At 43.2% G+C, this 24040-nt stretch overlaps 1 protein-coding gene across 1 annotated transcript; it reads right to left on the reverse strand.

Moving 5' to 3' along the window:
- Positions 1-859: 859 nt before the first annotated feature.
- On the reverse strand, positions 860-7124 carry LOC120837447 (b(0,+)-type amino acid transporter 1-like). The gene is made up of 5 exons (XM_042293674.1): positions 6884-7124; positions 4454-4579; positions 2927-3023; positions 1061-1715; positions 860-874 (listed from the first exon to the last, which is right to left on the reverse strand). The coding sequence occupies exons 1-5, from the start codon at positions 7122-7124 to the stop codon at positions 860-862; spliced, it is 1134 nt and encodes a 377-aa protein (XP_042149608.1).
- Between the last annotated feature and the right edge of the window lie 16916 nt (positions 7125-24040).

The following is a 24040-nucleotide window of genomic DNA, read 5'->3' on the forward strand; positions in this document are numbered from 1 at the left end:
GAATTAGAAATGCTTACGTTACCAAATAAAATATAAAAAAAAGAGTGCGCAATATATTTTGTTTGCTTAGACTGCCTGCTTTACATGCAAGTTATAGAAACGTCGAGTTTTAAAGCATGTGACGTCACCAAACTGGAGAGCGCGGAAAAATTTGAATGTTGTTTTTGGCATAAAAACGCGCAGGCGACAAACGGGTTGCGGTGCTTAACCCGTTTGTCGCCTGCGCGTGTTGGGTGGTTTACCTTATTCCGTTGTCCTGTGGAAAAGTGTACATTGGGCAGACGGGGAGATGTGTTAACGACCGGGCGAGAGAACATTCTCTGTCCTTACGCTCCTCCCCGTCTGGCAACCTGGCGGTCCACTGTGACAGATGTGCGTGCTCTCCAATGTTTACTGAAATTAAGATTTTAGCCCGACATAAAACTAAGTACGCTCGGGAGATTGACGAAGCTTTTTTTATTGCCAACCATGACGCAGACATGTGCATTAGTGTTCCATCACTTGCCCTGGTTAGTGATGAAATGAATTTTATCAGAAAGGGCAGGTAAATACGTGTAGCCACGTATCGGCTTGAGTGGAGGATGACGTGTTATCGGGCCGATTGCTTTTATGTTTGTCTCCTTTCAAGTTTACTTGCTGAATGGCGCAGCAGTAAATATTTCAGTCGTAAGTCAGCGCTGTGTCTGTGTGTTTCCTTTTACTGGTCCTTCGTCTTTTTGCGCTGTTTTAACCCATTCAATGTAATACATCGTTATTATTTCGGATTTATTTTTTTCCCTTTACTATAGTAAAAGTTCTAATTAAGTGTTGGCACTCTCTCCTGTCCCGATCTTTTCCCTATATTTGTGTTTGCGTTGTTTCACTCCAGCATGATCTGTAAATACCAAAAAGTCAATTTATCAACATTATTTCATACATTGTAACCTTTACTTCGTCACAAACGTTCCTTGAGCATAAGTTCAAGCTCATTTAGACAAGGCACACACATGAAGCATTTCTGAATGTTTATAGAGATTGCCTCAGCTCCGGGAAAGGTGGCATCAAATCTAATAAACAGTACGTAACATAAAACGCCCACTAAATAGCCAACAACAACGACCACGTACTGCATGTACCCGGACGGGCTGGTCAGAGGTATGACGACCAGTAAAATAAGTATCACCAAGTAAAAAACCGGAAGCGCTGTTGGGACCCTGAAAGGCCTCGGCGCGTCTTTCATAGAATACCGAAGCACCAAGAAACAAATCATCGTTAGAGTCTCGTTCAAGGCAACCACGAAGGAGAGGCCGTTGATGATGAAGCTTACGGAACCCGCAAAGGTATACACAAGCGACAGAAAACCACGAAGTAGGACTGACGTTAGAGGCACCGAGGACTTCACGGTTACCAAGGAAAACACGGATGGCATCTGGCCTTGTCTTGCTGCCGCCAGGATCAGCCTGGAGCTGCTGAAGAAACCGCCGCAGAGGTTTCCGAAGGCGCTGATGGCCACGATCACAGGGAAGCAGGAGGCTGCGGCAGTTCCCCAGGTGACTGCAGCGAAGGACACGGCGATGGCTTCTGACTTGGCCACTGTGCCGGCGTCCAGCACCACGAAGTAGGCGAGGTTGCTGAGGATGTTTATCAAGCTGACGATGAGGATCCCAGACGTCAACGCCAGTGGGATGGTTCGGGTGGGATTTGAAATTTCCTCCGCTATGTAGGTTACGTGTTGCCTGTAAGGGAGAAAGAGGGACTTTCTTGATATACATTTGATTGCATCTGTAGTCAGTTAAGAATAGTAGTGTGATCTTGTACTCGCGACACCGGTGCCTCGTGGCGGCAGATAGAGTGTTCTCGGATCCCTATAGAGTACATACAGTGTTTTGTTCATTATTTGGCTTGGACGATTGAATATAAAAAGAAAGCCGCGAAAGCGGCCCGCACAGGTGAGTTTCACGGTTAGCGGGACATAATGAAGGGGGATAATTGCCACGAAAAATAACACCATAATTAAGATTTGTTTATGAACTTTTTAATTCGAAATAATAAATGCATGCTTACTTTTATAAACTTGCAGAGGGCCATCAAAACACCCTATATTAGTAATTTCAGTAATGCTCGAAGCGCGTACAAAGTGCTGTGATGCGCTAGAGTTACTAATTGTGCAACGCGAGGAAGCGTCGGCGCGGTTTTGATGCGAAAGCACGAAATGGCGCATGAAGCGAGGCGGTGTTTATCTGATGTCTGTAGCAGCGAAAAACGGCACCTAAATACCGAGTGGCTGCGCGAAACGGCACATGCATTCCCACGGGCTGCAAAACGGACACGCCTCCGAAATAAAGCACAAATAAAAGCACAGCAACGCAATTGCTTCGTCACGGAAGCTGTCGTGAAGCCGGCGAGGTCCGCCGCGCCTGCGCAGTGGGGGAGCGTGACGTCACCACCGGAGCGCCGTGTTCAAAAGGAAGACGTGGCGCGCTGTTTGTAGGAATGCGTTGTTGCGCGTAGGAATGCTTTCACATTCCTACAGATAAGCAGTCTTAAGTGTTAACCAATTAGAGTTAGTTGTTTGGCTTCTCCTGATGATTAGTCCTATATATTACGTCTTCTTGGCCGTATAACTCATCAGCACAGGCCCTATAGTAGTGCATCTTTCACGGCTTTTCAAAAGAAATCTGTAAACAAAAAACCTTCTATAACTAAACATATCCCCCCCCCCAAAAAAAAAAGGAAGAAAAACTAACACGTACGTTAAGTTTTACGTAACAAATTTTTTTAAAAATTTAATTAGTCTTTTTTTTTTTTGTGTGTGTGTGCCCTATTAATCACGTGTTTATGTAGGTTCCGCGGCGAATGACAGAAAAAGGCGCATCAATCGCCCCCTTCAAACTATTGAACAATTTTCGGCCGCTTTAACAATAGTGACCAATAAAATATTTAATACCATCCGCTGTAGCACGTGAGGGCTCCATAGAATGCTTCCACAATGTTCGCCGGATTTGTGTTGAGGGTGAAAAACGGAGAGTCGAGAAGCTTATTCTCTGAAATGTCAAGAACAGAGATGACGTTTTATAGGCTATAATTTCCGGGATACTGCGAAGCATATCGTCCATTGTAGCTTGAATGATGATATCGCAAAATTCTGTTGGCTTTAAAGTCCGAACGTTAAAAGCATCAAACAGTGTCTCGCGTGATAGGTTAAGGGAATCAAATACATTTATCCTGTTGTCGGGAGAAATAAATGAGCCGTAATAGAGTACAGGGTAAATGCACGCAAGGATATTCGTTGGTGATGGCAGGCGGTTGGAAGCAATGTGATACTGGCGAATTCCGCCATAAGGTGCCCGTTCATGTTAGAGGTAAACCGCCACATGGTCGCCCGATTTAGTAGGTATAATAAGCTTCTCACGTTTCCATACCCGCAATAACTGTACACTACACAAACTCAAACAGCTATGTTATAGTTTCGGCTGGTACGCGTCTTAGTCTAAAAATCATTTTCTGCGAGGTCTATTAGACATTATTTATTTTGTACGCGCACGAGATGTGCTTTGGAAATTTGTTTGGATTATCTGGCTTTACAGGTTTATTCTACTACGTAGATATACTGCCATGTCACATGCAACAGTTCAGTTAACCTTTAACATGAAACGTTTTTTGGCTAGGCGTTCGGATTTCGTGAAGCCCGGATAAAAGCGTGGCCGCGAGGCTCGACACTGATTGGTTGACGGGTGGGTAAGGAGAAGTGAGGTGCTCGACGCTGATTGGTAAACGAGGAGGTTATCGAAACAGAAGGGCAGGCGAGGAGGAGTGAGGTAGGTAAGGAGGAGCGCGACCACCTGTGCGCACTGAGGGAGAGGAGCTCGCGACTAGGGAAGGTTCTGGAAGATCACCCGGTTTATCAACCCGATTAGCGGAAGTATCGCTTCATTCTAGGAACACCTATCGAGTGTACTTACAAATGGTACGCGTTAAACTCTCTGATGAAGAGCGCCGTGAACATTGACGTCTGGCGTCTGGAAACTCGGAGTGCGATAGACGTTTAAGACGCCAGAATGTTTCCCGTATGCTACACAATTGCCTAGCAATTTGCCTTCCTTTTTTATCTTTCACAATACTTCTGGATAGGCATTGAGACATGGCAGCGAGATATTTGCTTAGATTCATTTCTGTTAACGTTTTGGACTTGATAACCTACATGCTTTATTGATGTCATGCTCACTTTTTTAATCTCAAATTATTATGAATATGGATACATGAGGGTGGCATAAACACCCATGACAAAAGTAAAAGTATTGTTGTGCGTTAAAAGCCAATGTCGTTTCTATTTGTTTCTGTCCCTATTTTGTTTTCGTAACTTAGACACCAACACGCTCATTCATCCGCAAGATATACACTTATCAGCATGCTTGGTAGAAATGCAGGGTCAAAAGCGACCCATAAGATAAAACAAGAAAAATGATATAGTTACCCTTAAACAACCAGACGCTCCCAGTTATGATGATCGAGACCAGAACGAGACACTTGAGTGCGGACAGTACGTTTTGGACCCATGCTGATGTCTTCACGGAAAAACAATTTAGTGCGGTTCCCAAAGCTAGAGAAAGATAACAATGTTATTTTAATCAATGACAATGCAGGAGCTCTGAATAAATTATCTTGTATATCGGTACGAGCTCGAAACTGATTGAATGAGTACGCAGCATGGTTGAAAGGTAATTATATATATATATATATATTTTTTTTTAATTATACCTTTATAGATCTGCGACTAAGTAGAACTTATTTTATGAATATGTAGTCACGAAGTCATTGTGGACACGTATCTTGGTCCCGGAGTTTCATCGAGGGCGAAACAGTATACATAGAACGGTCCAGATAGCTGCGTCAATTTTGACTGCAGCTTCAAAGTGTATTAATATTACATGCGTTTTAGCTACGTTTAAAGCGTACAATGCCTTTAAGAACAACGGTTAAGCTGCAGACCCGACTAGCGCGACATGTTCTATGCAGCTTTTTTTTTTACAAATACGTGTCTGCATTCTGCGGTCCTGAGGACCCCTCTATTCTTGTAACTTTACTTGGAGTTCCTGTACTTTTCGTCCCGCGGGAAAGATGCAATAATTAAAAGCGTTTGTTGGTTTGCTAATATATTGAAAGCTGGTACCGTCTCGCGAATGCGTACTTATTGCAGCGTTGGGATGGCATCCCAATAGGAAACAAATTAAGGAACTCATTCGTATCATGGAAACTTGATCATACGCAAAACGCCGTATCTAAAATGGCAGACGAGCTTCAGAAGGCTATAGAAGACGGCCATTTTTTGCGATGGCAACACAGCTGCCACCTCATGGTTGTATTTGCATATATATAAAACTCTTCTATAACTTCTTTTCTAAGTAAAAAGCCACAATACGATTAAACAACTTTAGAATAAAGTTAAAGTGCTTCAAAAGCAAGCGAACAGATTTTTAACGCCTCCTAACGAAGCTAAGCAATTTGAGCAGAAATACTATGTTCGCCTTCATAAGGACTACGGTAAGAACACCTTACGCGATATTTTGCATTTTTTAAGACCCTTAAGGTAACAATAAGACAAGTGGCAAGAAAACTCATCCACCTATATTGCAATCAAGAATGGCATAACTGGGTCGTATTCTGTAAAATCGTGCATTACTTATTTCAAGTTTAATCACGCGTTTCTTTAAAGCCGGATGGAAAATCAAATTGTACTTCTTGCGATTCTTCGTGGGATCATAAGCTTTAGAAAATATTTTTTTTTTGCAATGAAAGCCGAATGAGTAACGGTTTTGTGAAAAAAATAAAATAAACGGAACTGTTTCCAGCTGACTAACCAAGAATAACGAGTGGGATTTAAAGCTTACAGAACCCTTACCCTAAATTTGAACTATGCAATAAAAACCTAATCTGAGATAAAACAGGCTTTTTATTGATCCAGTTCTGCAAAAACGGTATGCACTAACAAAGTGTACACCGTGTTTCCCTGTGATGCGCGTGTATATGTGTCTACTCGGGGGTTTTAAAATTGGGGGTGTTATCTTTTTTGTTATGATAACGTAGGAACTAGTTTTTTTCAGCAAGAATACCTATGACCCTCTGATTACTGGGCGAAAACAAAGATTGCTTAATTACAACACACACACGAAAAAAAGAAAGCTGGTCTTTCTACACTGAAAAATGCTGGGGAATAGGCCATATGTAAAATTCCTGCCAGCTAACATCATGATATAAGGACAATGTGTATATGTACACTCAATGGGTTGCCGTTCAGTTTCTGTGCGATGAAAAAAAAAATGAAAAAGACGGGTGAAAGGTTGCAGAGAAGAAATTGGCAGTAACCAGGGCCGGCTTGCTAGAAATAGCGTTGTCAGCTGAGCCCGGGTGAAAGAAAGCACTGCCAAAGCCAGCGCACGAGCTGAACTGGACTCAAACCACATCTCAAGACGCTCGCACGCCTCAGCCTTTGCAGCGCTTCCTTTCACCCAGTCTCAGCTGAGACGCTGGTCTAGCAAGCCGGCCCAGATCGCAAGACTCACAAAGTAAGTGAACGGACTTTATTTATGAAGCTGCATGAAGGGTTCGGACTGACCTGCCACCACGTTTTTATATCTTAGGTCCACGACTCAATTTTTTCCAGGCGGAACTATCAATAACCCCCCCCCCCCAACACACACACACACACACGCATACAGTCCCCCTCTTTGAAACTGGGTAGCTGATCATAAGTACTCTAAATGGAGGTTCTTTTTGCAAAGTGGTCTCTAGGTCTACGCGATTCGCCATTCTGAAAAACCAAGCCCGTGCGGCCAGCGAACTACCGATTCTCACTTTACTTTACCGCGCAACTTAAAGTTCGCAGGAATCACGCACGGCTGCTTACCCGTAAACGTGAGTGCCACGAGTACCTTCACCGCGTACGGTTGGCTGCAATCTCCATACAGTGGGCTGAGGGCGTAACTCGCAAATGTAATTCCCTGGAAGGCCGCGTTCATGGGGTCAGCCATCATCAGCATGCTCCAGCCGTGCATGAAGGGAACGATGTCTCCGTATCTTCCCATGGCCTTGCTTCCGGCCGTGACGTAGGCGTAGCTGCCTCCAGCCGCTGGTAACAGGGCTGCCATCTCCGTGTAACACAATCCTCCTGCGCATCGATACACCAACGTGCCGCTCTAACGTAACACCGCATGCGGTGGCGTTGCTGTCGGCGTGGCGCGCGCGTGCAGACGCTTCACTTCACGCGGATCTCGTTTGTGCGCACGCGCAGTGCCTACACCCGGTGTGGGTAGACGCAGACTTGGTGGTTAAACAGGTACTCCGGCGTTTATTCATGGTCGTCAATTCGCCTCGAAATTGACCAAACACGCCAACCAATATCGCTTATATAGTAATCCAAATATTAGGGCAAACTATTTTTTTTTCTCACAAGATTATCAAATTTGCAATTTTGGTTCTCACCGTTTCTTTCAAACTAAAAGTTTCTACTGGCAGCAGCTAAAATGTGACGCTAGTGGTAGGTGGGAGTTTACTCTGCACTGTAGAATTTTTTCTCAGCGTACTTACTACCAGCAGTTCCATGGGGCCAAATGAATGCTTTTTAAGCTCGATGAAATGCAGAATGAAACATGAGCAGAATGAAACATACTCGGCATACTCTGTTCTTTAGACGGTCTGCTCGACCTGAATCTCGCCTGCCAGTGACGTCACGGCACTGAAAACGCGCATAGATTCGATTGTCGGTTTAGGCATCACCTTCGTTTAGCGATGTCGCAATGACTGTTCCGAATATCGCGATGCTGTATAGCATACCGAAAAAGGTAAAGAGCGGAGATTCGGGAGATATAGCCAGTAAAAGGAACTAAAAAGTCGCCGGAGTAACAACTTGTTTGTCTCTATTTATCCTGGATAATCTTTTAGTGTTGGTGTAAATTTTATATCGTGCGTAGCGTTCTAACCTTATTTCAAAATCCTACAAGTTTCGGGTTTATAATAATTTGGGAGCAGTATAAACTGGCCTTTCTGTCTTACTTCGAATCATATTCAGTTTACCATTGCCAAGGACTGATGTGTCGGGCTTAACTAGGTTAACTACTATTAATATTTGAGTCGTGGTCTACAAAGAAAGTCTATAAAGAAAGTCTCTTAGATTCATTTATGATTCATATGGCCAAGAATCACGTGTTTCAGCGTTGTACACAGCGCCTGGACTGCCTGAGTCGTCATGTCGAAGGAAAGTAAATCGCCTAAAAGTTTTGCATCACATTACACACAACAAAACTTGTTTAAAGTTTGTCGCCTCTCTTAAGTTTAATTTGAGCCGCGATACCAGACAGAAGCACGAGAAACTAATTCCTGAGTTTCGCTGCAGGAAAGATGTTTTAAAATATTTTTTTTTTTCGCGTACTGTTTGTGAGTGGAACCCGTTGCCCCGCAGCGTGATGGACACTGTCTCCTTCGCTTCATTCTCTGGTGCCATTGACGAACTTTTCTTTGTTTGAATAAACTGTACGGAAAAGGTTTCGTACGCATTTTACTCTATGTTTATAACTACTTATTTGTTTTGCTGACATTTTTTCTTTCCTCCCCTCATGTCTTTGCCCTCAAAAGTTGGCCGGCAGTATCTTTAAAATAAATAATTTAAGTTACCCACCTTCATATTTATAAATGATACTTGAGGCGTCGTTTTCGCAACTATGTCTCTTACAACATATTAATAGCGATTCACTCACTCCTACCGCAGCTCGGGCGGAGGTATGGGTCAGTGGTTATCATGAAAATTGATGTTTAGAATCTTATGACACCTCTAAGATATGCAGGTGAATGATTTGCACGGAACCTTTTCTGATCGATCTTTTTAGCTCTCCCAGAACCATTCCGATTAATAAAAAAGGATAAACACTTTTTTAAGTACGCTTTTGTAAGTAACAAATGAAGGGGGCCCATAGGACACTGCCCTCAGGGCTGTGTCCTGGGCCCATACTCGTTTCTTGATCTTCGTTAACGACCTTCCGAATTATATATCCTCTAACATACGTCTGTTCGCCGACAATGGTGTAGTATATTGGCGAAAAAAAAAAGGTGCAGTAACGATCGTCTTTTCCTCGAGAATCACCTAGAAAAAAATAATGTCACAAAACCACCCAAAGTTTAGGTTGATTCGTGTTTCTCAAAAGTTTTCCTCTCGCTGTCATTTAATATTCTCTCGGCACAAAAAGCATCGAGTGTGTTCCATCCAATAAATTCCTTGGTGTACATTTTTCTCCTCAGATATCTTTGACTAACCACATTGACTCTTTGTCTACAAAAACTTCTAGTACTGCTGAATATATTTCGGGCTTTTAAGTCTCCCACCGGTGGCTGGAAGGCTCTCTTGTGGTCACCTCGGCGGAGGTGGGGGGAAGGTGGGGGGGGGGGGGGGGGGGAGGGGGGGGGGAGGGGTGGGTTGAGATACCCCCGAGCGAAACCCCCATGACTTTAAGCGCTGGCTATATCCGACGCTGCCTCTACTCACCCCCCCCCCCCCCCCCCGCCCACCCCCCCTCCCCAACTTTCCGAGAGCTGGGGCCCTAAACTCGTCAAACACAAAGTTGGGGCCGAAGTTGGCGGAGCGCACGGATTGGCTTATCACGATGATGACTTCGCGTTTTTGTCGCCGACGTCCAATTGGCGCGCTCCGCGAACTTTCGGCTCCAATTTTGTGTTTGACGAGTTTAGGGCTCCTGGCCTACGAAACCTTCGTTCGTCCGAAGATAGAGTATGCAGCTACCATTTGGTTTCCTCATCAAATACACTTATCTAACACTTTATAAGCGATTCAAAATAGAGCTGCCCGACTCATGTTATCTTACTATGAGCGTACTGCTAGAGTATCGGCCATGTAAACTTCTTTCTGCCTTTTCACTTTTAATACTCGCCGCAGAATATCGCGCCTTTGTCTCTTCCATAAAATCTTTTAGCACACCCCTCAGCTCAGACAGACTCTGCTGCTAGAGCGTCATCTTTCATCCCAACGACATTTCAACTCCCTTAGTATACGTCGCATCCCCGGTTCCACTTTCACTTTTAGCAGACTCTTTCCTCGCCCTTTTCATAACAAATTGGAATAATGTGCCGGGCAGGGTGTAAGATAGACAGGTGGGGAAACGGCCCATAGAAGCGTACCGCAATGCCGTGACCGGGTTGTGTACTCGTCTGCTTGCGGGTACCCCCGATTTGCGATAGATGTCGCTGCGACGAGAACAAAAAAATGGGAATCGGACTTGCATGAAACTCTACGGGAGTGTGCGCAAAATAAACCGAGAGCACAACAGTCCTCCATTGAAAATCCACGAGAAACCACTCTACGTTAGTTTAGCCGGTTGCCACCGGTCCCCCACCCGGAGTGAGAGTTCGCGGTGCTCCACATAGATGGCGCCACAGGAAAAGAAAACCGAGGGGGATACAATCCAGTCTCTCATTTAGCTCTCGTTTCCCCACCTGTCTATTGTACACCCCGCTGCCTGGCCACAAGTACATATCCGTGACTCTGATCTTTATAGAAATGCAGTGTTATCTATCATAAATGCGTAATCAATACCATGTTCCCTTGTGTGGCCGCTGCGTGGCCACAGCTCAACTTTCTTTTTGTGTTTATAATAGTCTTATATCTGTGTGTTTTTGTAGCCCCCCCCCACCCCCCCCCCCCTTTTCTGTAAAGCCCCTGATGGGGCCCTTAAGTGTAAGAAGAATGAATATGTGAAAAAAAGAAGGTTATTCATTTTAATTTATGTTGCGCAATAAATCACAATTATTATCTTCATTATAGAAAATGCGAGCGAATTGAGAGCAACACTTAATGGATGACAAATTTCAATGAGGAATTCAAATAAAATTTTTTTCAGTAATACTTGCTTATGACTCGACAATTTTTTTTTTAATGTTCGTTTTAGAAAAGAATTATTTTATCTCACCAAGAATGGAAATCACTCCGGCCAAAAGCCATATTAAAAGCGCTACTCCAGCGGATCCCGAGTTCTTGAAAACGATTCCTGGTGTTGTAAATATTCCAGACCCTGAAAAAACGCAGGGGAAACCTGAGCTCAAATGGGTCAAGGCACTTCCTGTTTCACAAACAAAGATTTTCAACGGGACATTGGCAGTAACGGAACAGCATATCGGTGTAAGTCGTATGAGGAACAGTCTGTATAAAGACATCTCGATGGTTATGCGGGCTACTAGTAAGTATAAATCATTAACTGTAATAAACACCACTACGTTCATGATGCTTTCTTATTCTTGATTTCTTTCTCGTTAATTAATTGGGAGAGCAACACATTTTTTTTAAACAATAACACAGTGCAGTTTATACCCAGCATATGCACATAGGGTACACTTCAGTTATTTCTTAATAGACGTGGTTACAGAAAGGACTGAAGGATAGCGTATTTACTCTGATTAAAAAAGAAATTAGAAATGTGAACACGCATAAGACGGTTGCATGAGAAATATTACACAATAAACAAGAGAGGTGAATATGCAAAGTCGAATCTGTAGGGTGACCGAAATAACCAGGCTCTATCTAAAATGGTTCGTAAAAATCGGCGCCTGGACGTAGCATTCTAAACTTTTCGTCAAAGGCGTATTTCATAGGTCGTTTTTTTTTTTGTTTTTTTTTTCATGTAAGATTAAAAAGCGTGGCCCCATTTCCGCGAAAAATGGGGTAAAAAAAACTGGCCAGGGTCAACGGAGGACGGTGACGCAGACGACCGACTTGAGTGGAGGGGCGCGTTTGGCGCACGTATCGATAGATGGCGCCGGGAGCAGCGTCTGAAATGGGGAAGAGAAATTTCTCCTCGCTCATGCCCTTCCCCTCTCAAAAGTTATCTTTCCTCTCGCTTCAATTGGATACGGCGCGACACGTGACCGTTACTCTCCATGATCCCGCGCGATTCCGTGGTCTGTTATAAACCGACGCCATTTTTGTGCGAGACGTGGCAATGGCTCCGCTGCTAAGCGTAAATTTTTTTTTTTCTCACGATTTAGGCGCCAACGCGATGCTATCATGCTGCGCTGTGGATTGCACAAACTGCGTTGCGAAAAGCAAGAAGCTTTTGGCGTCCCGACGGGTAAAGGAAATAATCTTCAGCGAAGACAATAGACCCACGGGATCGGTCGAAAAAATTTCGACTGACTCCGATGAAGACTGTGTGGGGTAAGTCATTGTAAAACTCTGAATCGTATTACCTGTCTCTTTCAGTGTTGCGGATGAAGATCGCCTAATACGATCAAGATGGGACAAACACGGAACTAAATTTCCGGCACGAAGAACTTCGACACGTCTTTTCGCGCGTATTTGATAACGGAAACTGACTCGTTCGCTCTTAGATCGCTTGCACTGAGTCAGCCGAGTTCAGAGAGATTTGTGAGAGGCTGGGTTGCTACTAAAATAAAGAGAATTGTATGTTACCGCGAGCATATTGTGTCAGTAAAAGGAAAGAAATGTACAGTAGTTATTTTGTTGCAGTTGTCTATGTAGTTGAGCAGGAGTGTTCCTTGAAAAGGCGACCAGTCCAGATGGCAACACATGTGGAATATTTTGCCTTGTTGCAATAAATATTCAGTTACCTTCATCTTTTATAGGTGATATTTTTATTTATAAAAAGCCATTTAATGACAACAAAATGTTGTTCTTGTCTTTTGAAGGCTCTGCTCAAGGATCTCTCGGTCCTCATTTGTAACTCACGCAGTAAGGTACACCCGCGGATCTGCGGCAAGGTTTTACAGGCTTTGCAAGTGAACTCAATGGTCTACCTATGAGAACGTCAAAACCATATCTCGAAACAGGTTAAGGAGGAAAGAAGGTCTCGCTAATGAATGGGATAAATGAGGAACCCGCTGGCAAGGAAACCGAGAACGCGCTATTTTTTTTTTTTTTCAGCTGAGGGAAAACAAATGTGTGTATGTGATATGTAGTTTAATGTACGAGACGCGTATATAGCAGATGTCAGATATTCCTCCGCGCATGTGCACAGTTGCAGGTAGAATTCGACGTTCATAAAATGTGAACGAAGTTAACCAAACTGCTGGTTTGGCGAAAAGATCGGTAATTCAAAAGTTAATGAAAAGTCAAAGCGTTGTGTTGTATTTTATTTGCTTAACTCGGAGTGATGCCGAGTCGGCAAATACACTGCGTTTAAGGCACCAGAAAATTTTAATAGAGCGTACGCTAAGGATTACGAGCCTTGCGGGCGCGTGTTCAATCTATGCTCAAAGCGACGGCGCGAGCTCCCAGTGGCAACGCAATCCTTACCTACGAAACATTATTTACACGCAGGGAGAGGTGCGTCCTATCGTGTGCCTGCTCTCAGCTCTTGCTGCAATAAACGGGTAAACACAATATATATTTGCAGTGCCTGTTGATGCCCCCAAAATACTCAAATCTAGATTTTTTTTTTTTTTTTTTTTTCAATTGTCTGCGTTTAGCGGAATTGGAGAACTCTTGGCTTCACGCCCGAGCGATTCAACCTCTGCCCGCGTTGTTACATCTGCCTATCGAGACATCTTCCTGTAATTTACAAATCCAATAGAGGTGCACAAACGCTAGTGTATTCAGCTAGAAAACAAAACGTTCTTCATATTTAAAAAAAAAAATGTCCCGATAAAGAGATAGTGCCATCTATCAATACGTGCGCCGAACGCGTCCCGCCACTCGACTCGGTCGCCTGCGTCGCCGTCCACCATTTACCATGGCAAAGGTTTTTGACATAGTTTGTACAGAAAGCGAAGTAAACTGTAATTTTACATGAAAAACCCGACCTGGTGAGTTACACCTTCAACGAAATGTTTAGATTGCTACGTGCAGGCGCCGATTTTTACGGCCCATTTTAGATCGAGCCTGGTTGTTTCAGTCACCATATCATTTCTAACCTTTTTGTTAAAATACTCTACTTGGTAGTTTGCCCCTAGAGAGTGTTCGATAAAGAAAAACAAAAAAAGGTAATTTATTTTATGGTACATACGGCATCATTGCTATTTATACGAGCTCTTACAAATCGAGCAAACAAAAAAGAGGGACATAGAAGCCAGCACAGACGACACGGGCCGTCTCTCCCGTGTCGTCCGTATTGCCGTGTTGCATGTATTGTCTTTTATTCCCCTTTTTTGTTTTCGTACGCTCAACTATTCAGGGGTACCAAGGGTGTTTTTTTTTATGTTAACATACACACTATGTATACATATAAAAATACATTTGAATTGCAGGGGTGCTACGACAGAAGTAATTGGTTGGTCACATGAGACCCGTCCGCGTGAAGTAGGCAGTTTGATAAGAAAATTACGAGAATTAGTTTGAAATGTTAAAATTATAAACGGAAAATACAGTCACCAAGTGCCTTATTATGCTTATATAAAAATGACGGAGAAGAATATTTCGAACTCCGGTAACACCACGATAAAAGTCGTTGGTTGATCGTGGGGAGGCCTGTTGGCGGCAAGTCGAATTGTTGGGCGAGAAAACTCAGAAAAGGGTGTGAATCGTTTTCACGTGTGATTCAAGGCTTCGTGACCGTCGACGGAATATGTTCCTAGAGTTTGGACAGCAGTGAAAACTTTGACGCATTGCAAGATGATGTGCGAAATCCTATGGTGCAGTTTTTAAAGACAATCTGAGCATCGATTTTGAAAACAATCTCTTTTTTTTCTCTCAGATGAGCAGTTTACCGATGCTCATTCCGACTAGCAGGCCGACGGCGCTGACGAGACCGACCTCCCTTCTGAGTCGGCCAGGAGCGCCAGCGGGCTTTCGCTGGTAGCCATCCCTTGTGAGAGCCAGGTTGGCTTGGTTCGTTTCAAAGGTCGAGTACGACGGTCGGTTTGTGCTGCGTCGCTCTTTCATCTTCTCGGCCGATCTTGAGCGGTGCATAAACGCTAAATGTTAAAATCTAAAAAAAGAAAACGAAATAAGCCAAAGCATTTTTCTTTTATCTTAGTCACTCGCATCGTAAGAAATGCAGGGCGTCGTGAGTTCCGTGCATCGCATTATCGCCTCTCAGCCAACGGGATTGCAGCATTTTCTGGTAAGAACCCAAAACAGCCAGCAACTATAGTTTTTTTTTATTTTAAACTTTGTGCTGCAGCACTCTAAAAAATGTTTGTTTGTGCGTCTACTTTCACGCACAAAACTCGGAGAGCCAATCACCGCAACTTACGGAGGCAGCTCAGCGAATGACAATGCCGAAACATATATGTTTAGACCGAAAAACGCAGTCTGAGTTGTGACATTGAGCAATGCAAAACGTCACGCTTGCATTGCTTAATGTCACAACTCAGACTGCGTTTTTTGGTCTAAACATATGTTTCGGTATTGTTATTCGCTGAGCTGCCTCCGTAAGTTGCGGAGATTGGCTCTCCAAGGGTGTTGTGCGGGAAAGCAGACGCACGGGCTTTTTTTAGAGTGTGCTTGAAAGAGTATGTGTTTGAGGCCTACAATAAGAATCGCCCCCAAACCTTTCAACAAACAATAATAATAAAAAAGTTTATTTAAGACCCCGACATTGTGAAACAAGAGAACAAGGATCTTCTGTGTCGGAGTACTTAGCGGTGATAATAAAAGTTGGTGCGAACCATAAAAAAGGAATCCGTGTTTTTCTGTAACCAAGCGTTAATGAAACATTCTAAAAAAAAAAAAAAAAAAAAAAGAACATTAAGACAAACACTTCATGTGTGTTGCTTCCACCACGTTATACCGCCCACTGTGGCACTGACAAGTAAAATTCAGTCGAGCAAATTAGAGCGGCACTGTTACCTGTAGTTACGAGCTGCGTTCACTAGTTCGAATTAAGTTTTTACAATGCGTTCCCAGGTATTGTTAGAGTTTATCGTGGGCGTGAACATATTGAAAACAGACGTCGAGTCAAATACACCACCATTATAAAACGGTGCGAATAAAATTTTGTCAAAGTGAGAAGCAATAATAAGCGTCACAAACTTATTAGTGTTCTTTTTTTAGGGGGTGGGGGGGAATGGGGGGGGGGGGGGCATAATAGCAAAGATTAAACACCGGCACAGACCGTACATTTATTAGTGAGTTTTCAATAATCTGTTACGAGTGAACGCAAGCACTGTGCGTTAGCACTACAACACTAACGCGAGCACACAAGACTAACGCAAACGCAGGGCGCTTACATTTGCTCTTATACGCAAGACTGACACACTGTTTTCAGGAGCAATGACCTCCCTTGTCCCTCTTTGCGCTTCTTATTTAAACGTCAAACAAACGCCTCACATGAGTTTGAATTAGCACCCCCCCCCCCCCTATAAGAATAAGAAGAGTTGGCAGTGACCTTTGTTTTTAAAGTCCTATACGAGATGAAATAAAGTATTTATGGAGTGATCGTTTTAATTGGTTCAGAAAACGTACAGTCGTTCCGGGCAACGAAGAACCTACTTTTTTTTTTTTAAAGTTTAGGGTGAACTTTGATTTGGGGTGCATAGGCCATGTGACATCAGTTCTCCTCTAAATTTAGCGTGGAAACTGACTATTGTTGCGTATATCACGTGACATCAATTTCCCCGCCAAATTTTGCGGGGAAACAGAATTGGTGTATAAGTCGCTCTACGCCAAGTAACGTGACGCTAATTTTCCTGCTAAACTTAGCGGGTAAACTGAATCTCGTAACGCCAGATCACGTACGTGACATCAATTCTCCGGTAGCGGTAAAATTGAATCTGGTGTTTAGCTTACGTGACGTCAAGTTCTCCGCTATATTTAGCGGGAAATGCGTGGACGGACGGACGAACTGCAGTCTTGTACGCGTTACGAAAAAAAGTAAGCAATTAGAATTACAATTACTTTGTTTAAAAAATGTAACTGATTGCAGCATTTAATTACTGTATCACAGAAGTAATTGATTACTTTTCACATCACTAGATGATGTCAGGGCAGATCACACTGTCGTCTATGCCGTTGCAAACTCGGGTCGTAACAGCACGTACACAGTAAAAGAGGCAGTCTCGACAGCTCGACAGTCAGAACTTCGTTGAGCGCATTGTCATTCTAATCCTTCTGGTATCTTGGTATTTTTTTTTAGTTGTTTAGGGGTCAAAAAACCGTGTCCAACTTAGGTGCAACATAGACGAGTGACGTACTGGCACACAGAGCGATTGTATTACGTAGGAAAACTCAACTCAATAATTTTAGCTCTTTCGAAATCATATTTGGTTACTTGTATTTTATTACAGAGGAATAGTAACTGAATCACAGTGAACGTTACCTATTAAAAAAACGTAATTTAAGCGTTAAAAAATAAAAAATAAAAAATTTACAAGTAATCAGTTATTTGTAGCATGTTACGTACAAGTTTGATGGACGGACAAGATTATGGGATTTGGGGGTCCGCGGTTGTTAAAAAGAATTTCATGCTATAAATCTCTGAACTTGCTCACCATATATTTCAGCATGTTCTGTCGCAGGGAAACATGTCAAGCAACGTTTCTATGGTTGCAGGTATGAAGATGACAAACTCTACTATCACAAGTGACGTCAACCGCAACATGGTTCCCTGTGACATGGCTCCTGTATTTTCCAAGTGGTTCAATGAGTAAATCAATACCAACTGACACAAACTACTACCGTATTGACTGTGTCCTACACTTGCGACTGCTTGCGACCGTGTTGCCCTTAAAACCTCGTACAATCTCTTAGGTCGAGAGAACCTTCTGGCGTTATATATCGGGTATTCGTAGAACACTTGGCAGTTCCGTATATTTACTATATTTTACGCCTTATTTTTTATTTCTGGCCTTAAAATAACTATTTTTACACTTGTAAACGACACTTTCTCACGAATAGTTTATACATTTGGTCACGAAAATACAGCAAAAACTTCGCTTTTGTGAAATGCTAAGGGGTCACCTCATAGATGACGTCAGTGAGTTCTTTCGCCGGTTGAGGTCACAAGAGCTCGGTTCTAAGCGAAGGGAAATGTGTGAACGGGCCTTATTAATCGTGAGAGAGGATGACACAAAGAAATCAACGCAATGAGCATCGTCTTTTTTTTTTCAAATTTGTTATTTATTTTTAATTTTGAAAAGGGAGACATCGATAAAAGCAGCTCGATCGTTGCTTGACGAGTCTCTTTCACCCTAGCAGCAACAACGAAAGCAACCACAAGCACAATATTTGCCTACAAAACCACGCGCAAAAAACGTATCATACAGAAAGTATAATGCGCAGCGCAAGTTGTCTCCCTCTTGTGCAGGGGTTACGGCGACGTCAGAACGCAGAGCTCTGATTCGCTCTGGTTGGAAGGATAGTGCGTAGACCTCAATGCTATAGCTGCCTTAAAGGAGCGATGCAACAATTTTTGTACTTTGCGCAAATACCGCTTAAAACGGATCCCTAACGTTAATGACCTATGAAACACGCGTTCGTTTTTCACCCCACGCAATAGAAGTCCCAGAAAAAATTAAAGACAAACGAGCAGCGTTCACCCCCTCAACTCGCAGCCACAACAGGCGGCCACGTGATCTGGAGCCGATTATATGCCGCCAGTGTTGATCATAGCCACGCGCTGGGGTTGGCAAAGCGCAGGACACGCGCTGAGTTCCAGACATTGTTATGGCTCGGCTGTTGTCGTCGTTGCAGCGATTGGACACGGGTCACTACCCGAATGCTTCTCGAGCTAGCAATTATCACTAGCCCAAGTCGAGTGCCCACGCAATGCTCGGGTCCAATCTATGAACCGCATTCAAATATCGTCACTTGGGTGTACTGCGATCCCCACGTTACGTCATCACATTTCGCAAAGGAGAGATTGAATGAAAATGAACGCTTTTGTCCTTGAAATTACACCGCAACAAAGGAGTTTCTTGGCCAGTGGCGTTGCGTGTGAGTATCCTTGAGTCCCAGGTGTGCCAGTAAGCTCGTGTATAGTGATAAACATTCCAACTGAATATCGTTGCACAGCTCCTTTAAGGTCTAGTCACTACCCTTCCCATTGGAGCCAAACAGATCTCGGCGTTCTGACGTCACCGGAACCACTGGATAAGAAGCAGACGAACTTGCGCTCCACATAATTATACATTTTAAGCCTAGATGGGTGAAGCCCAAACAAATAATGACCATATATCTTTAAGTAGATTCATTCAGAATTTCAATCTTGCTTACACAAAAGCAATTTAAAGCTCATGTTCTGTCAACCCTGCAGGAGAGAACACCAGTGAAGTATAGCTAAGAATATCCGCGCTCTGTAGCATTTACGACAACTTACCGATAGGAATGTGATATTCAGGACAATCCCTTCGACGACCGTAAGGAACTAATGAGGCTGGCGACCCTTCATTAGTTTCATGCCATGCCTTGTTTTAGTCTTTTACTGCATGTGTTTTCACTGAGATCATGTGCTTGCCCAACGCATCATTTTCCAGCTAGTCGTGTTTCACCGTTATCAAGTACAGGTGCTGCTTGACAACGACCTTTTTTGCTCCGGGACAGCTGCCTGCCTTATTTTCGTCGTACTGTCTACCCTCGCGCCGTACAGGAAACAGATGTGGCACATACGGTGGCGTATGACGTAGGCACCTAACAAAGCAAAATGCCGATCCCACTTCGGATGCCATGGTGATTATAGCAGTTTGTCCGCCGCACCGAGTATTCGCGACGCGATAGCGGTAACATAATGTGTGTGTGCTTTGTACAACTTGTCTGATGAATTTTGGGCACTTGAAGTGCTCGCAATAATTAAACGGGCGAATTGGCTTTCGTTATCTCTATTTTGTTAGTAAGGTTGATCCGCAGTTACAATGTTTTGCATTCGGAAGTTTTAGCGATATACATAACTGCGTTCAGGTTGTCTGCCCTTCCTGCACCGGTGCAGAAACGTGTAAGGCAATGGATATACTTCCAGTATGTGTATTGAGATATGACCGGAAGTAAATCGCCCCACACTTTTCTGCACTGGTGCAGGAGGTGCAGGGAAATCGAACGCTCTTGTACCTTACGTCACTTCCGGCTAGACTCGAAATCGAAACCAACATTGTCGTCTGCTTTCAGTGCCTTTGCGCCATGTTGGAGGCATTCGGCATCTTATTGCGGTTTTTTTTTTCCAAGGTATTGATCAAGTTCGACTCAGTGGTCGGTCATACTGAAAACAAAACCGAAGGCAAAGGAGACAACGAGGAACAGCACGACACCGTGCCAAAGGCGTACACGATGTTATCGATCTTTGAGTCGTTCGTCTACTTTTATTATTTTTTTATGTGATCTGCGTGTCTGGGTTTTGATCTTCGTCTTTTTTTTTTATTTATTATTCTCCTCTTTAAGATCGCTCCAGGCCAGGAGTAAAAAATTGACTGCAGTAACTCACCACTTTGCTTGGAATTTGGAAATTGGCAGTGGTCTTCCCTTGAAGTTCGGGACGCGGTGGGGAGTCGGAGCTTTGGATCACCGTACTTTGTCAAAAGCTTGTATTCCTGTTACCTGAAACGTTGTGATACGCGTACAGCCACCTTAAAGCCGCCCTGGAAAAGCGAGCCATCTTGTGTTCTAAAAGATGAAACATGCAGCGAAGGAAACGTCAGGTAAGGAGATCTTAAAGATAACTTACACACTTTCTGAATTACTTTTGTTACAATGTCTTGCTATCGTGCGCTCCTAGGTTGATCTTAAGCTTCGAAATAATTCATTGTAATTCAATAAAAATGTTATTGTTTTGATTAGGCTCACACTAGAGCAAGCATCATGTTGGCATCGAGGATATATGACCACAGCAATACACACGACTATCGATTCATTTAACATATTTCTTTAGCACACCGTTAATCCAATCATTTTAAATCAAGTATGATGTAGCTGGACCAGTTTTGATCAGAACTAACAGATCAGCTTATAACGTAAAGAAAAGTATTTTCTTTACGTTATAACGCTTGCCCGTCTGCGTGTTTCTTCTCCTTCGTCCGTGTCTGTTTGCGCTGTTTTTACATAATGATCAACGAATACCAACGAGCCCAACTCTCGACATTAATTCAGTTTATTTTCTTTCAAGCTGGGATATAATGAAATCTAAAACATTAAAAGTCTTACATTGTTTACTTTTTTTCGGCGGTGCAACAATCAATAGTGGACACAAGCTGCGTTGTATCCTCTCAAGAAGTATAATTTACTCTTGTTCTTATGTACTCCACCTAAAAAAAAGAGATTTGTACGCCTATGCTGCTGGAAACCCTGGATAGTTGCGTGATACGGGATCGCGCTACCAGTGTCCGGAAATGGCAATATAAAACTCGGGACACTGAAACCTGTATAAACATCAAAGTTTACGATAATTTTAATCTCCAGGGTTTTAGATGGACATGCTTAGTTCGTAAAAATGGAGAAATATTGTGTACATACATTAACAAGCAAGCACTTAACGGGGATTTCCTGCAGGAACGATTTAAGCTTATGCAAAATCCTCAATTAAGAAAATAAGGGGGAGGGGTTGTCTGCAATCGCCCTAGGTTTCCAGCACAACCACTTTTTTGTTCGGCAGTCAAATAGAAATAGATACACGTAGTGTGGGTAGACTGATAAGCCCTTGTGCTCAAATTTCTCATTGTAGTGCAGCCGTTGCACTCGCCGCACAGTTCGGTGTGGTGTCTAGGTAGCAGACTCTGTTTACTAACCCTTCTGTAGCTCCTGGAGCCACTTCCGTTTTGAGGCCTGTAGGAGCCCGTTGACCTCGGCGCCTGGAATCAGTCTTAGGACTGTTGTGTTCAATGTGCTATGCCACTCAGGCATCGAAAGTGGACATGACATTGCAACAAATGACGTCCCTGGAGCTGGTCTTATGTTGGCGAATGTCGCGATAGTGGCCACTAACCATAAAAAAAATTCCATCAAAAAAACCTACGGGCGAACGCGGGCGTCGTTGTCGTCGCGGAATCCCTCCCCCTGGCTGCCCAAGCTTTAGCGAACTGTTAGGCTTGAAAGCGACCTGTTCCAGAACAGTCGTCTGTCTCATCCACCTCCTTAGCTGAGTTGCAGATGTTGTCGTGAACCATCTTCCAGTTAAAATTCGCCTTTATGCCGATGACCGTGTTTTATATATTGAGGCCAATTCAGTACAGGATCACAGCATGCTCAATGACTCATTTTCACAATTTCTTAGTTGGAGCGAGAAGTGGCAGATGGAGATTAACTTCGATAAAATTTTGTTTCATATCATTTTCCAACAAAAATATTCCGTCTGTTCTTAGTTAGGGCGTCGGTAATGTGATCCTGCGTCAGGTTTATGAATATGAGTATTTAAGAATTTTATTTACTCCATTTCTTAAATGGGACAGTCACACTAGTTCCATTTGTTCTCTGGCCCTACAAAAACTGGGATATATGTTAATTGAACTTTGAAATCTTCAACCAATGAACTTAAAATAACCGCTTATAAGACCCTAATTAGACCTATTTTGGAATATGGCTGTGTAGTCTGGGACCTGCATTTTAACGTTGACATTAGGCTGCTTGGCACAATACGACTAAGGCTATTAGATTTATTTGTAACCGCTACGGGGCGCAAGTTTTCTCCACTTCATCCATGCTTGATGTAGGACTAGAGTACTTGGCTTCTAGACGCGAAGTTGAACGTCTTAAGCTCCTACATAAAACACTTAATAAAAACAGTGTATTTGATCGTAATAGCTATATTGATTTTACTACTCAATCACCGCATTTGTAGTTCCCATTCCTTAAACATTGTACCATATCAATATCACCTTAATTGTTTTAAATTCTCTTTCGTTTCTAGAACAATTGAAAACTGGAACAGTATTGATGGTGCGACTCGTTCACTTGATTTTGATAAATTTTCGAATGCACTTTAGGCTGTTTTGAGCATACTAGGGATAGGGAGCGCATGCTATTTATAGACCCTTTCATCTCAGTAGTTGCCTGACCGGTGAGTAGAGGGCGCTAGCGCGCTCGTGCCCTCTACCCACCGGTAGAGGGCGCGAAACTATGGCGGCGCGAACCAATGGCGGCGAGTGCGCTAGCGCACTCGCCGCCATTGGGTTGCTTTAATTTGATCGGTTTCGGTTTCAATGTGCACGCGATTGTTTTGCTGTTTCGTGCCGTTTTCGCTTAATTTTACGATATAAATTTCTTTCTTGTAGCACACAGCGAACGAAACAATAGTACTGATCAGCCACTTGGCGAACCACGAAGTGGTTTCGAGCCTCAATTGTGGTCTTTTTTACGAACACCATATGTGTCTGATTACGTCCACCTTTAACTTCGACCAGGTTCGGTGGTGAAACAACTGCGCTGATGCACAGGGAGGATTACCATTGTCCACGGCCATACCCGCGGACACTAGTTTCTAGAAGAAAAAAATAAATAAAGAACAGGACAAGCTCCGCTTGCAGCGTGCGCTGGTTGCCTACCGCCGTGCTTTGGCTGCGCGTGTTCCGAACAGTACGGGAGTTTAGATAGCTCGCGCCCAAGTCAGAGCAGCTACTGCTAACCTTATCTTGCAACAGACTATATTGCATGAGTGCTTAGTGAAAAAGCAGGTTGACAACATGATTAACAATCAGCATAATCACCAAGAACAGATGAACTGACAAGTTTGCTGTTCGGCGTTTGGTTTCCGAACACCAACCTTTTCTAACTTTGAGAATGAAAAAGTCTCCTATATTACTGGAAAAGGTTTCATATAATCACGTAGATAATATAAAAAAGAAGGGATATTGTCTCGGCCTGTTTTGGTCAAAGAAATTAAGCTCTCGAGATTTTGATAGGCCAAACTAGGCTGACAAGAAAATTTCTTTAACTAAAGTACTTATTAACAGCATTTCAAAATGTTGACCTTATTAAATAAACTATTTGTTATATGGACATTTGCTTATGACGTTCTCAAGGTATGAGAATGGTGAGATAAGTGAATGTCAGACTTTAAATAAAGTCTGATATTTATCTTCCATAAAATTTGCCAAATGAAATTGAAGAGGGCAAAATAAGTGATCTCTGGCAAATTTGGCTGAAGCCGAACGCCAGGCGCCCCCCAATGGACCTGTGTAAAAAGCTGTTTAC

The sequence above is a fragment of the Ixodes scapularis genome, unplaced genomic scaffold, assembly GCF_016920785.2.
Source record: "Ixodes scapularis isolate PalLabHiFi unplaced genomic scaffold, ASM1692078v2 PGA_scaffold4__175_contigs__length_147842914, whole genome shotgun sequence".
Taxonomy (NCBI): Eukaryota; Metazoa; Arthropoda; class Arachnida; order Ixodida; family Ixodidae; genus Ixodes; species Ixodes scapularis.

Coding starts and splice junctions, on each gene's coding strand:
- LOC120837447 (XM_042293674.1), bottom strand. CDS start 7,124: ATGGCAGCCCTGTTACCAGCGGCTGGAGGCAGCTACGCCTACGTCACG. Junction 4,580..6,883: donor CGTGGCACTCACGTTTACGG/GTAAGCAGCCGT, acceptor ATCTTTCTCTAG/CTTTGGGAACCGCACTAAAT. Junction 1,716..2,926: donor CTCACGTGCTACAGCGGATG/GTATTAAATATT, acceptor TCTCCCTTACAG/GCAACACGTAACCTACATAG.